The 14,662-nt window shown below is 52.6% G+C and overlaps 1 protein-coding gene across 1 annotated transcript in view; it reads right to left on the bottom strand.

Annotated features, from left to right (window-relative positions):
- KCNAB2 (potassium voltage-gated channel subfamily A regulatory beta subunit 2) overlaps positions 1 to 14,662 on the bottom strand; it is a 55,481-nt gene that overhangs the window by 5,902 nt on the left and 34,917 nt on the right. The window contains exons 5-14 of the mRNA XM_007942565.2: positions 14,387 to 14,431; positions 12,219 to 12,263; positions 11,405 to 11,448; positions 9,989 to 10,075; positions 9,104 to 9,148; positions 4,600 to 4,685; positions 2,780 to 2,900; positions 2,558 to 2,652; positions 1,512 to 1,632; positions 962 to 1,050 (exon numbers count right to left, since the gene is read on the bottom strand). Of these exons, the coding sequence (XP_007940756.1) occupies positions 962 to 1,050; positions 1,512 to 1,632; positions 2,558 to 2,652; positions 2,780 to 2,900; positions 4,600 to 4,685; positions 9,104 to 9,148; positions 9,989 to 10,075; positions 11,405 to 11,448; positions 12,219 to 12,263; positions 14,387 to 14,431 (778 nt within the window). The remainder of the gene's footprint in view (positions 1 to 961; positions 1,051 to 1,511; positions 1,633 to 2,557; positions 2,653 to 2,779; positions 2,901 to 4,599; positions 4,686 to 9,103; positions 9,149 to 9,988; positions 10,076 to 11,404; positions 11,449 to 12,218; positions 12,264 to 14,386; positions 14,432 to 14,662) is intronic.

Below are 14,662 nucleotides of genomic sequence, written 5' to 3'. Positions count from 1 at the left end.
AAAAAAAAAGCATCCAGGATCCAACACATTTCCCATTTCCAAGCACCTAACTTTCTCCTGGGTGACTGTAGTCACATCCCTGCTTCTCCTTTGCTTCCCAAAGTCTCTCCTCGACTCAGTCAGAGAAAAAAAGTAAAACGAAACCAGTTGCCATCGAGTCCACTCTGATTCACGCCGACTCCAGGTGTGTCAGCACAAAACTGGGCCTCACAGGGTTTTCAATGCTGAATTTTGGAAAGTAGGCACCTCTGGGTGAACTTGAACCTCTAACCTTTCAGTGAGCAGCCAAGCACTCTGAGTGCTTGCATCACCAGGGACTCGAGTCAGAGAGAGGGATCCTTTTAAAACTGAAGGTGGATCACGTCCCTCCTTGGCTCCTGAATCAGGATAAACATCAAAGTCCTCATAAGGGCCCACAGGGCCCTGGAGCTCTGTGCCCTTCCTCTCTGAGCTCACTTCTTGTCCTTTGCTCCAGCCCACAGGCCTCCTTGCTCTTCTTGGCTGTGCTGTGCTCACTCCCACCACAGCTTTGGATCAATGTTCCTGCTGCCTGGAAACTTTCCTCCCCAAGAATTCCCATGGCTCACTCCTTCACCTCCTTCAAGGCTTTGTGCAAATGTCACCTTTCAAACTTACCCTGACAACACCCTTTAAACGTGGGTCCACAGCTCCACTCTCCTGTCTCCAGTTAGGCATTCCTGTGCCTCCTTACCTTGCTCTGCTTCTGTCTCTCTTCCCCATAGTGCTTATCATGTCTAACACATATAATAATTTACTTATTTCTTGCATGTAGTGTTTACTCTCCATTCCTGCTAGAAAGTGAGTTTGTCAAGTGCGAGGAGTGGTTCACAACGTATCCTGGGCACCTAGACCAGTGCCTGGCACACAGTAGGTGCTCAATGACTATGGCTACCCAGAGTGGGATGGGGACCGAGCCCTGCTCAGCAGGCCCTGTGCTCACCTGTATTGCTCCAATGTTCTCCATCAGCTGGTCTGCGTTGGAAGCTCCCAGGAGCACAGAGCTGACTCCTTCATTCCTCAGGCACCAGGCTGGGGGCAGCAAGGTTGCAGGTGAGGGGGACACATCCACTGCACGGGTTCTTTTTGGTTCTGCCCCTCAAACTCCCTGCTAGAGAAACCTAGCCTCTTTGTCTAGGGGACATGGGTCCCCAGAGGGGAGGCCTGGCAAACCCAATGCTCAGTGCCCACTTTCTCAGCAGTGCTGGGTGGGGGCTTTTCTTAAAATGAGGCTGGAGGGCAAGCTGGGCTTTTGGTATTGGAGGAGCCCTGGCATTGAGTACCTCACAATGGAGAGGTGGCTCAAGTGCTTAAGGACCCTGTCCTCTCCCCATGAGTGTGGGAGCCCCATTACCCATTGTTGGCTAATGTAAGGATAGCTTGTATACTTGGGGACCATCCCCCAGCTCCCTAGGAATACTGGCCCTGACCTTATACCTAGGACCTATATCTATGGCCAGCAGGGGGAAACTGCTCAGGACCCCAGACGTTACCTATGGCCAGCTGGGGGAGGGTGCAGCCTAGACGCTCAGCAATGGCTTGCAGCTCCTTTAGCTTGGCCTGTTGGCGCCGGCCCTCCTCACTCAGAATCTTGTCCTTCAGCCACTGGTAGCCCTGGGTATGGGGGAGCCCACAGGTGAGGGAAAGTCACCTGGACCTCTGAATGCACTTCTATCCAGATCTTTCTCCCCAAACAGCAGCTCTCATCCCCACTGGAAATCAGGGCAGGATCCCCCCCCCCCCCCAGGCCTAATCATGTCTGTGAGCCAGACTTGGGCGGCAGAAAGACTGAAGGACCATTGAACTCTGAGGTCCACAGTTGGCTGAGACTGGGGTTGGATCTCAGCTGTAACAAGGCAGCAGAAGAGGTGGTGGGGGCATAGACTTCCCTTTTCCCCTGAAGCTGGAGTCTGGGGGAGGTGTGCTGTCTCCTTTGGCTAGGGGATAGGCCTGGGCTGGGGAATCCAAGAACCTTCCCCAGGATCCAATGCCTCCCAGGGGGTTCTCTGACTTTGCTGTAGGTTGGGGAGGCAGGGATGAGCAAGTCAGTCCATCCTGTCCTTGAACCTGCAGACAGGGCTCCAGTGCTGGGTCTGAAGTGGCCTGAGCATGCCTTTCTCTTCCTGCCCCTCATCCCTCAAACTCTGCTTCCGATTCCCCATTCCAGAAGTGTATATGTATGGGGCTCTGCAGCCCCCAGCACTGAATTAAACTCTAGAGCTCTTGGTGATGGTATAGAGAGTAGGGGTGCATGAAGGAGGGGGAGTCCCCAATGGCACATGTGGACCCAGCACAGGTTGTGAATGTTGACCCATAGATGGGGACAAAGGCAGGTGGGGGGAAGGGACCTCCTCATCTGGGGCTCAGCCCAGAAGGGCTCCATGTTCCCATCACATGGGATCTGATTCATTTCTGTGGCCCAGGGAAACCTGCTCAACACCCAGGCACCTGCCCAAAGCCCTCACCTCTCCAAAGTCCTGGCCCTGCTAGTCCCCGCCCCACCCCTGGTGCCCGCCCCACCCTGAACCGGCTCCCTCACCTTCAAGGAGGCTCTTGAGTAGGGTGGGATGCCACTGTCATACTTTCCAGAAACGATGCCACAGGCTAGAGGGGACCAGGTCATGGCGCCTACTCCTAGGAGAGAAACCAGGCAAGATCAGGCCTAGGCCTTCTTCCTGACCTAGCAGCGAGGGTCTTGGGGATGGCCTGGGCTTGGGGGTGGGGTGTCTCTGCTGTGGGGGTGGGGATTCCAGGAGCATACCTATCTTGTGGAACAGCTCTGGCAGCTGCACTTCCACCTTCTCGCGCTGGAACATGTGGTACTCGGCCTGCTCACAGATGGGTGGGATCAGGTTGAACTGCCGGGCTACTGAGTAGGCCTCCTGTGGGGGCAAAAAAACCCACATGATCACCCCCCTGGCCAGCCAGCTGGTCAGTGGCCCAGGACTTGCCTGGGGGCATGGCAGGGGGGATGGGGGATGGCAAGGGGCAGCAGAAGGCACGAAGGCATTTCCAGGAAATGGCTGGCCTGGCTGCCCTTGCCCCTTGCCCAGGCCTCAACTGCCACTGCTTCCCAAAGGGCCCTTAAGCCATGGTGAGCTGAGAAAAGGGGGAGGGTCACGGGACTCTGAGGCTGGAAGGGATTAGGGGAAAGTATAGGGCCATCGTGAGACCTGGGTTCTAGTACTTACTTGCTCTGTGCCCTTGAGCAAGGAGCTTAGCCCTCTGTGCCTCAGTTTCCTGATCTGTTATGCAGGTCGAATGAGCCAGCAGTGTTCACAGCCCTCACAACAAACAGGGCCTGGCTCATGGTGGCTTCTTGGAACCTGCTGCCTCTGCTGTTACTGCTTTTTCTCTGACTATTCCCCTAGGGTCCAGCTGGCAGTGGCAGAAGACACAAGGTCGGGAGGGAGAGGGCCAGCATCAGCCCATTTCTGGGACTTGTAGCCCAAGGGTCCTGGGGAATCCCTGCCTGCTATCCTGAAATACCCTGTTTGCTCTAGTTTGAGACTTAGTGCTCCCACCTGTAAAATGAGGATAAGGATCTTGACACTTGGTGAGCTCAGGTGTGTGACTGCACAGCTCACTGGTTAATTACAAAGGCCAGAAGCTGAGGAATCCCAGGGCTTTTATAGTTACGTTTAACTTGAAATGAAAAGCCTGCTTAATTTCTTTGGCAAAGCAGAAAGCTGGGATTCACTAGAGGAGAACCTCCTCCTCCCAGGGACAACTTCCTGCTGGGAGTCATGCTCTCCCAGGACTGGTGGCAACCTCCACCTTTTAAGACCTCTCCCCGCCACACCTCCCCTCCCGCAGATACCTGCCCTTGAGAAGAAAAAGGGCACCCTGCTGATCTTTCCAGCAAACCCCAGAAATTGCAAGAAATGCCTGCCATGCTTGGCCTCTGCTGCCTTCTGACTCTTAGTGGGATGCTGTCCTGGAAACTGAGTGAAGTGGAAACATCAGGGATTATGGGATGGAAGCCCAGAGTTCTAACAGTAAGTCATGCTTCAAGTTGGCACAGGCTCTGAGATGCACAGCTGGGGTTCCCTTCTCGGCCCTGCTGTGACCTTGGGCATGTTACTTAACCTCTCTGTGCCTCAATTTCTATGTCTGAAAAATGGGACAACTGCCACACTCACCTCACTAGGATTAACTGGGAGTCAGTCCACACGAAGTCCTTACCTCTCAGTAGCACCTAGAGCACCCAGAGCCAAACAGGGGCTAACACTGGCATCATCACTGAGTGACTGCTGTGCTAAGAACTTCTGCCAGGAGCTAAGAACCTGTTCTCTCAGTTAATTCTCAAAGCAACCCCAAGGGGTGTGTGTGTGTTGGGGGTGGGGGTGGGTAGGTGTTCCTATCAGTCTTATTCTGCAGGTGGGGAAACTGAGGCACTCGTCCAGGGCCACACAATGCAGGGATCCAAGTCCCTGAAGCCATAACCACCCCAATGCCATCCCTCTTCCTGATACCAGTTATGAGGCAGCTGTGAGCAAGAGCATGGCAGCTGCCAGTTGTGACATGAGGCCAGAAGCCCATGTCCTGGAACCACCCCCTTGTCCTGAGTGGTCACTGTACCATGATTTCCATGGAGCTCCAGCGCGATGTGCCCCAGTACATGGCCATCCCCTGGTTGATGACGTGAGTCATGGCACGCACGGTCTCTGTCATAAGAAAAGGGGAAACTGAAGGTGGGAGGGGGCCAGGTACTTGGGCCCCAACCTGGGGACAGTCTGCATACTATAGGCAGGTACTGGGAAGGGAGAAGTTGCAATTACATCTTGCAAGCAGTGTACGTCCTGGATCCCAAGTTGGCTATGTCTGTGTGCATGTGTGTGTGTGCATGCACGTGTGTGTGTGTGTGTGCACACATAGGGAGCAAGGGCTCTCTAGGATGGAAGAGGAGCCAACAGCAAACCAAGAAGCTAGTCTTGAGAACAATTTTCCCAAATCGTTTCAGGATGCATGGCATCTTGGAAAAATGGGTTATGGATGGATGGACAATGACATTTCTAGGGCAGACTAGAGAAGCAAAGGGAAGGTGACATCACAGGATGTGATTCTAGACTCTCACTGCCCCACTGAGAGTCTCTAGTCTGGGGGAGAACCAGGGGGCAAGACCACTTGGGAAGAACCAGATAAATGTTTAAGTTACAATCAGTTTGACCAAATGCATCAGAAAGTAAACAAACACATTTCTTTGTCTGTTTTTATTCTCTGAATTCTCAATGGGATCCAGAGATGAACAGAGTGGCCTTGGTGGCATCTGTAGGGACAAAGGGCAGGGCGTGGGCCCCAGGTGCTCCCAAAGGATGGAAGCTTCAGGGTACAGCCCTGGTCATGTCTAGGAGGTCCAGCTCCTGGCTGGGGAACTAAAAAACCAAACCCCCTGCCATTGAGTCGATTCAACTCATAGTGACCCTATAGGACAGAGTAGAACTTCCCCATAGAGTTTCCCAGGCTATAAATCTTTACAGAAGAAGACTGCCTTTCTCATCTTTCTCCCATGGAGTGGATGGTGGGTTCAAACTGCTGACCTTTGGTTAGCAGCCCAACTCTTAGCCACTATGCCACCAGAGCAGACCTGGAAAGCCCCACTCTGCCCATGCCCATGTTCTCAAATGAGCCAGCACCAGGCCACTTTCTCTCCCAGGGGATGGTGGAGGTTTCTGCTCCATGGAGGCCTGTCCTGAGAAGAGCTAAGTCACGGAGTGGGACAACCCAGACACCCAACAGCAGAGAATCCAAGGTCCTAAAGGCTCCGTCACTGAAACGCCACACCATCCTTTTAAATGAGAGAGGAGGGTCTCTCAATTACACAACAGATTCTTCCTCGTATTAAAAAGTTTTTGAGAAACAAAAATATCCCCATGACAGCCCCTACCCCCTTAGCTGTTTTTTGCCTTGTGGGGATGTTGTGGTTTTTCAAACAACTAAACCTTGAAGATTAACAGTTCAAGCATTTCTTGGCTGTGCAGGGTTTGGGGCCACACAGCATCGGGTATCTCACAGGTACAATACAGTGCTTGCAAGGGTGGCTGCCAAGTGCAGTGTGGAAGTAAAGTTGGAGGGTTAAGTGTTTCTAAAAACAAAGCAATAACATTGGTCCTTGTAAATCCCTGTCTCTCCCCACGTGGCTTGCTCCTGATTTGTCGTGGAGATGGGCTGAGGTCCCTGAAAATGGGGGTGGTGGGTGAGATGGGGAGAATGCTAGGTTTGTTTTGGGCACCTTCGCTGCTCTGTTTTGGGATGTGACTTCCCACCCATCCTGGGTCCCTAGGAGTTCCTTTGGTCAAGGCCCACATTTTCAAGTGGTTACCAGGCTATATGTATGTCAATCCACTTTGTAAAATTATAAGGCACTCAAAAACCAAAAGATCAAACTCACTGCCATCAAGTCGGATCCAACTCATAGTGACCCCTCCTTGGGTTTCCGAGGAGGTATCACTATGGAAGTAGATTACCAATCTTCCTTCCAAGGAGTGGCTGGTGGGTTTGAACTGCCAGTCTTCTGGTTAGCAGTCAAGTGCTTTAGGCACTATGCTATCAGAGCTCTTTATATTATTACTTAGCAAACTCAACTCACTGCCATTGAGTTAATTCTGACTCATGGTGACCCCTATTGGGTTTTTAAGGCTGTGAATCTTTATGGATGCAGACTGCCCCATCTTTCTTCTGTGGAGCAGTTGGTGGGTTCAAATCACTGAGCCTTTTGGTTAGCAGCCAAATGCCTTAACCACTATATCACCAGAGCTCCTAAGTTGCTCCACAGCTTAGAAACCCAATGGGGGTTACCATGAGTCAGAATTGACTCGATGGCAGTGTGTTTTGTTTTGGTTTTTGAGTTTATATTATCATTACTATTGGAGTCCCTGGGGAGTGTGCAAAAAGCTTACACACTCAGCTGTTGATCAAAATGTTGAAGGATTGAGCCCACCCAAAGTTGTCTGTAAAGAAAGACTTGGCAATTTACTTCTGAAGAACCTGCCACTGAAAACCCTATGGAGTACAGTTCTACCCTGGCATACATGGCACTATGAGTTGGAACAGAATGCATGGCAACTGTTTTATTTTGTTGTTGTTGTTGTTATGTGCTGTCAAGTCAGCCCTGACTCATAGCGACCCCTCCTTGGGTTTCCGAGGTAGTATCACTATGGGAAGTAGATTGCCCAACCTTCCTTCTGAGGAGTGGCTGGTGGGTTTGAACCACCAGCCTTCTGGTTAGCAGTCAAGTGCCTTAGGCACTATGCTACCAGAGCTCCTGTTTTATTTTAGTTATTATTAGCAGCAGCAGTAGTAGTTATTATTAGTTGCCCACTAACAACAAAATGTGGCCAAGGCTCACTTTTTCCCTGGGCCCTGGCCTAGGAAGGAGCCAGGGGCATCCCAAGGTTGCTGGGGCTTCTGGGGTGGTGGTCTCAGCAGACTTACCCAAGACTCCCCCAAAAATCACTCCTTGGCTCCCACACCTGCAGGTCAAGCCCTGCTGTCTCCTTCCTTCCAAATCAGGGACAGGGCTCCTGGGAATCCCTGGGAGGAGCACTGGGAGGGAAGTCCAGCCCTCCCCAGGACCACCACCAGGCCACCTGCTCTCCCTGCTGATGCTGCCACACTTGAGGGATGAGAACAGTGCCTGGTTGGAAAGGTTTAGAGAACCTGGAGGGCCCTGGAAGATATCTGGCCACATCCAAACTCTGTGCTTGCTCCTGCGTGGCTGCCCTTGTTCAGTTTTTTAGAAACACTCTTGGGGCACCTGTGACCATGCAGGGGACTTCCCGGTTCTTTTCAGCCAAGGCAGTATGTCCACATGCCAGCAAGAGGGGAGCCAGGAAACCCCGTCCGCCAGCCTCACTCTCACTCTTGCACTCACGCCGCTCTCTCCGATAACAGAGGACCTGAGGAGTCCATCACACGATACAATGAGCAGGGTGGGGGTACAGCTAGCCAGGAGCCTGGAGGGGCAAGGCTACTGGGGTGGGAGTCTGCACTTCATCCCTGACTGCTCTGGGGAGACAGAGGGTCCCGGGCAGTGGAGGCTGGACACAGCACCCCTTCACAGGAGCCTGAGCTCTCTGCACTTGTGCCCAGGGTGATGTCAGTGGCCCCAGAAACGGACAAGTGGGGGCAGTTGTCCTTTGCCTCAGTATTAAGTGTTGTTGAACAGAAGCATGAGGACCAAATTCTTCTAGCTGCTGCCAAGCACCACGGCCTCTCTGCTGCATTACAAATAAGACATGGAAGGGGTCAGGTGGCAGTGCCAGGTGCCCAGCGGGCCAGCATGTGCCCTTCCATCCGTGGAACACACTACATTCCCAGGGAGACCAGACCCCGTGCCAAAAGGATGCCTGCCCTTGGCCTAGGGTTCTGGGGCCTTTGAATTTAGGGGTGGGCTGAGGGCCCAAGCACAACCAGAGCTTGCCCTTGTGTTGTAGAGTTTGGCCAATTTGGTCATGGACATATGCATTCTTGAGGAAGAAAAATGATTCCATTTCGATGGAGCGGTGTGACTGTGTAGCAAGGGCTGAACACTGCAGGTGGCCCAGCCACACACATGAGCAGCCACACACTGTGCCCACCGAGGAGCCAGTATGCAGTGGATGGGGGAGGGGCTTACAAAACATGAATATAGAAAATACAAGATGTGTTGTGGCTCACGTATCTGGGGTGCCCTTCTATTCCCTCCTTGTGGAGACCTGGTCTGTCTCAGCGTTTCCCCTGCAAAGTTTCAGGCACTGACCACGACATCCCTAAATCAAGAGACCTGGCGGACAGGCCGGCCACCCGCAGGGTCAGCCACCCGAGAGGCCATTGGCAAGGCAAGCAGTCGCAGGGTGATGACATGCACAGAAAGGAAACAAGGAATGAAATGACCGTGTGGACCAGGTTGGGGAGACACGGGCGCCAACACGCTTTGCTTTTCCTTTCACTTGCAAGATGTCCTCATGGGGCAGTTTTATCTCCTTTATGCATTTTATGGAGAAGTTTGTCATCGGGGGGAAGAGAGTTGTGTAAATAAACACACTGTCTCATAAAATGCAGCTTGGACACGGGAGTCAATAGTCGGGCTATGGGCACTGTGTACCTTCTATGATGAATGTCCTGGACTTGGAGGAACTAAATGGGTCCCCTGGTGACAAAAGAAAGATTTAAAGAGACCAGAGTTTATAGCTGTGGGAGTATGGGATGACAAAGGGCACAGGGAGGGAGGCACAAAGCACATCTCACAGAATATTTGTTTTGTTACCAAAAAAAAAAAAAATCTATCTATATCTATATATATATACATGCATACACACCTATGTGTGTGCAGGTATATATAGAAGAAAACGAAGAATAAAATAACTTGAACACAAGTTAATTTTCCAAGTCCCTGGAGCAGCAAAGCACAAATGAGAAAACGCCGGCAGCAGGAAGTTGGGAGAGATGGGAAGGGCAGGAGTTGAAAGAATACGCAAACGCCAAGAGAAACCAGAACCACCTGCCAAGGTGCAGCACATGGTTTTCTCTTCTTAGTAATAATTTATCCCCCAGAGTGAAGGACCCCTCCCAGCAGAATGTGACTGAAATGACGCAACAGTGGAAAGAGGCATCCCATCCCCACCTCTCGTTATTTTCACCTACAAAAGGCTGAGAGGAGAGACTATTCCACGCAGTTCTGATCACAGGAGGGAGCATGGAACGACCCCAGGGGCGAGTTAGGTGTGAACCTGGATGAGGACAGGGATGTCCACTCAGCCTGGGGGGTGCCAGGGTGCACATGGGGGCCACTTGGAGGCATGCTCAGGCCCTTGCTTTCCCCCTCCCTCCCGCCCAGCTCAGCCTCTCTCCCCGGTGGCCTGGGCACCTGCTTTTGAGGCTGCTGCCCAGTGATTCAGGCGGCAGGGCCTCAGGCCCAGAATCTCCTGTCAGTGCAGCTCCATCCAATGGGGGACTGTGCCAGGCCCTGGAGCTTCCTGAGAGCACCTACCTTCCATGGGCGTGTTGGGGTCTGGGCGGTTAGCAAACACCACGTCCACATACTCCAGCTGCAGCCGCTCCAGGGAGGCTTTCAGACCTAGGGAGGGAGGGGGGGGGCATAAGGAATGTGCCTGGGCCTGCACCAGCACCGGCTACAGGGAGCCACGAGGAGCAAAAGAGACCCGGCACTTATAAGCTGTCCGGACATGAAATGGCACAACATGAGTGGATGTGCTGACAGAATTGTCGATTTTAGGGGATAGGAAGGGGGCATGGGCGGGGTGGGAAACCTTCCTAATTATGTGATTTTTTAAAATGGGTAACTACCTTGATGAAAATGAAAATCAATAGAAAAGGCACAAAGACCATTAAAATACAGAAGTGGCATGTCCTAGCCAGTATCTTTCTTGGGTCCTCCTGAGTGCAGAGCTCTGGGCTCTGTGCCAGAGAACCTCAGGAGGCGGGGGCTCTTGCTATCCCCATTTTACAGAGGCTGTGACAGAGACTTGGGGAAGCGACATCCCTTGTTCAAGGTCACCTAGCTAGCCTGGCTGAGGCTGGATTCACAGCAGGCCTGTCTGTGTCCAGCCTCATTGGAGACAATTGCCCTGGGGAGGGGGACACAGGCCTTGACCATCACACTCCCTCTCCTCCCATAATACTCCTTCCCCACCCATCCCACTCCCACCCTGCCCACCATGCCCCCACCTCTCCCATAATATTCTTGCCTCACCCACCAGCCTCCCACCCCCCATCACACTCCTGCCTGGCCCATCACACTTTTAAACCTATTGAAAAACCATTGCCATCAAGTAAAATTTTGGCTCATAGTGATCCTATAGGACAGAATAGAACTGCCCCAAAGGGTTTCTAAGGCTATAAAAATTTACGGAAGCAGACTGCCTTGTCTTTCTCCCACGGAGCAGCTGGTAGGTTTGTACCATCACCTTTCAATTGGTAGTCAAGCACTTAACCACTGTGCCAACAGGGTCCCCCATCATACTTCTACTCTCTCATAATACTCTGGCCCCCACTCAACCCACTCTCACACCTGCCCATCATACTATTGCCCCACCCATCACACTACTGCCCCTCCCCTCTCTCATTCCATGAAGGATCCACCTGGTCCCCATGGAAGGAAAGGCTGGGCAGGGCATAGGGTACACCCAGGCTTGAGGCCTTCCACTATGGACTGGAGTCCCTAGGTGGCACCTGATGACCAACCGAGAAAAGGCTGGTAGTTTGAACCCATCAGAGGCACCTCAAAAGACAGGCCTGGCAATCTACTTCTGTCCTGAAAACCCCATGGAGTAGTTCTCTGCACACATGTGGTTGCCATGAGTCAGAATCAATTTGACAGCAACTAACAACAATGCTGTGTAACTGGGGTCCACTCTGACACACCCAGGGCAGGTCTCCTCCTCACCTTCAATGATGTGCTTCCTGGACAGGCCTCGCTCTGTCTCTGCCCTGAAAAACAGGCTGTCTTGGGAAAATGCATATGATGCAATATCAGGTAAACAGAAAGGGGGTCAGAACTGGCACGTGCAGCTGATTCCACTTTAAGGCCACGGCAGAGGCTGTGTGGACATGCTCCTGAGTGCTGAGAGGGTGGGTACCTGATGGGAGGGTAGGCACCTGACGGAAGGGTGGACCCTGCTTCCAGGGCTGCCTTAGGGTGATATGGGGGCTTTTGCTTTCCAATTTGACTTCTGGTTGGCTTGAATTTTTTTTTTTTAAAGAATGAATTATATCTATAATTTATCAAGATTAGATGCCCTCTGAACCCAGGTTTGTCCAGGCCCAGAGTGAGGCCGGAGCCAGACCTGACAGCCTGCACGGGGATCTGGGGTGGTCTGAACAACTCCCTTGTTTTCCAGGATTTTTACAATGTTATCTTTGTAATCAGAAACATAAAACCCACATAAGTAAAAACAAACAAACACACAAAAAAAACTAAACAAGTTTAGAGTAAAAGACAATGCTCAAAGTAAAGCTGTTTTCCTGCATCTTGAGGCAGCATCTGCACCTTGTGCAGCAGCGAGACACAGCCCCACCCTTTATCAGGGTGGCCAATGCCAGCCCCTTCCCCTGCTGGAAGCACCAGGCAACTGTCTTTCTGGAGGCTCTTGGCCATCTCCCTTCCTCCCCTGCTGCTGTCAGGTGTCAGGAGTCTTGGCAGAACCGAGGTACGCCTCCCACCCCTTCCCACCACCTATCTCACCCTCCGCATCACCTACTTTCCACCCCAGAAGATTTTGGTTGTGATGACGAGGCTGGATCGTCTGCAAAACAGAAGAGAAACGGAGTGTTACTGGTCTAGGACTCTCTGGGGTCTGCACTCAGACCACTCTCACACAGGGCTCCCAGAACGCACTGTGACATGCCCAGGGGAGGGGAGAGGTTCATAGGGTTCCCTGTGGAGCCAGGAGACAAGAACGTGTAAATGCAGCTAATAACCAAGTAACTAGGCCTGGGCACTGATGGAACTGCGCTGGGACAGTGGGAGGGGCTGGAGGAATGTCAGGGGACAGGGAAGGAAAAGCCGGTATCTCCACAGGAGAGGGTGGGGCAGTGAGCAAATACTCTGAGGAGGTCAAGTTCGGTGGGCAGACAGAGGGGCTCAGGTAGGGATCTGGCAGACACTGAGCATGTAGGGGCCCAAGCAGGCAGGCTTTCCCTACAAACCCTGATGGCAGTTTAAGAAATCTTGGTATCGGATGGCCTGGCAGGGAGAGGGCTGGTGGGTGCAGGATGTGGTGGTGAGGGGGAGCTGGGTGACTCTGACTCTGATGGGGTTTTGAGTTTGGGGATGGATGCTGAGTATCCTGAGGGTCCAGCCTTGAGCTGAGGAAAGAGGATGAATTTCATTTCTTCCACTTTAATTCCTTGTTAGGCAAATGCTGACAATGGTGACTTTGTCCTGAGGTTGTGTGTGGGGGAAGATGATGGAACCAAGTTTTCACAGGGCCTCAGCATTAGCCACATCCGAGAGAGGACCCCTTCCCAACAGAAGATGCCACTTGGTGATAACGGCCTCCCTGTGGGAGGGGTGACCTTATGTTTGTCTCCCTGAGAAGTCACCTAAGGCATTTTCAGGGCGTTCATTCGCTAATATGGGGCAATATCCTTTAATTATAGAGCAGAGCTAAGAGGAATTCATATTGGGATCAATTATAGCTCAGAAGCAGCAGATAGGGTGGGGCAGGAGAGGGTATGCCATTGGGGCTGGGAGGCTGCCTGGTCAGTGGGGGTTAAGCCTCTAAATGGCACCGGAGAGGGCAGGGAGGTGGGAGGGGCCGGCTGCACAGCTGCTGCAGACATTCCTGAAAATAAAGGCTCAGAGATCATGGACTCATCTACTCTTGAGCTGATGCTGTGGCTGGGGGCTTGGAGGTCTAGGTTCAAATGAGCTGCGTCCATCCCAAGGGGCATCATCAGATCCCTGGGACACAAAGATGGATGGGGCTCCTGCCCTGCTGCCCTTGGGCTCACTGCCTCTCTGTGGGCCCGCCCTGGCCAGAGGCCGTGGTGAAGACAAGGCCAGCCCTGGCCTGTTAACCCTAAGACAGCCCTGCCAGGGAGGTCTGACTGTACCCTCTTCCCAGATGAAGACTGGAGGTCTTGGGAGGTGAAGACATTCATGTCCAAGGAAGGTCCACAGGCCTAAGCTGCTATTGGAGCACACCACCCCCACCCCGGCACACATGTGTCTCTGATCCTAAATCTTCCAGCTGAAGAGGGGGAAGGGGTTCCCCCAGGTCCTAGGCAAGAGTATAGCTCTGCCTCAAGGGCCATTCCAGAAGTTATTACTCTCCTCCCACGTGACCCTCATGCTCTGGACCCATGGGGATGAGTTGGGACAAAAGCAGAGGGCATACATAAGTTAGGGAGGGGTGGACTGCTGGTTTGGTCATATCACATGACTTCTCTCCAGAGGAAAGTGGCCTCCTCATCTTGGAGAACTGAAATTAAACCCCACGTGGTGACTCAGCACATAGGGAGGAAGAGAAGGGAGGCTTCCCCAACTCACCATGTCCCTGGCACTCTTGCCTTTTGTGGTAGCCACCTAGCAGCATGCATGACTTCCCCCCCTGGAGGAAGCGAGGGGCTGCCCCCATTCTAGAATATTCTCCCCTCCCCAGCAGGAAAAATTCTGAGATTTCCAAGCCTCTGCAAGATGGGTTGGCTGCAAAAGGGGCTGATGGGTTAGTAAACAGTTAAGAGTAACCCCATAAACTTCCATTCTTCCCATGACAAAGTAACTAGAGTCAGGACTTTCAAGGGGGCCCCAGGCCCTGGGAGGCCAGCTCACCCCTCTGTGGACCCCAGGGCACTTCTGCCTCTCCCTGTGCCACCCGGCCCCTGACCCTCCCCCTTCCGACCACAGACACTAAGCAGCAATTACCTCCAGCCCTTCTTCTTAATAATGTTTCCTAAAACCACTTCAGCCCTGCAGAGCAACAGAGACACAGGGATTTCATTAACATTACAGAAAATCAAACCCAGCCCCACTCAGTCCCCCTCTGTGAAAAAGCCCTGGGCAGAGAGCATCTGTGAAGGACCTGCTTTGACTCTGGCAGCAACTTCGAGAGAGAGAGAGAGAGAGAGAGAGAGAGAGAGAGAGAGAGAGAAGAGGCAGCGGGCTGGCTGGAGCCTGATTCTGGAGCTGGAATGCCCTTAT

Source organism: Orycteropus afer, unplaced genomic scaffold (assembly GCF_000298275.1).
Source record: "Orycteropus afer afer isolate SDZICR_OR568_19922 unplaced genomic scaffold, OryAfe1.0 scaffold00094, whole genome shotgun sequence".
In the NCBI taxonomy this organism is placed as follows: domain Eukaryota; kingdom Metazoa; phylum Chordata; class Mammalia; order Tubulidentata; family Orycteropodidae; genus Orycteropus; species Orycteropus afer.
Note: the sequence above shows the minus strand (reverse complement) of the source record. Positions and strands in the feature narration are given on the sequence as shown.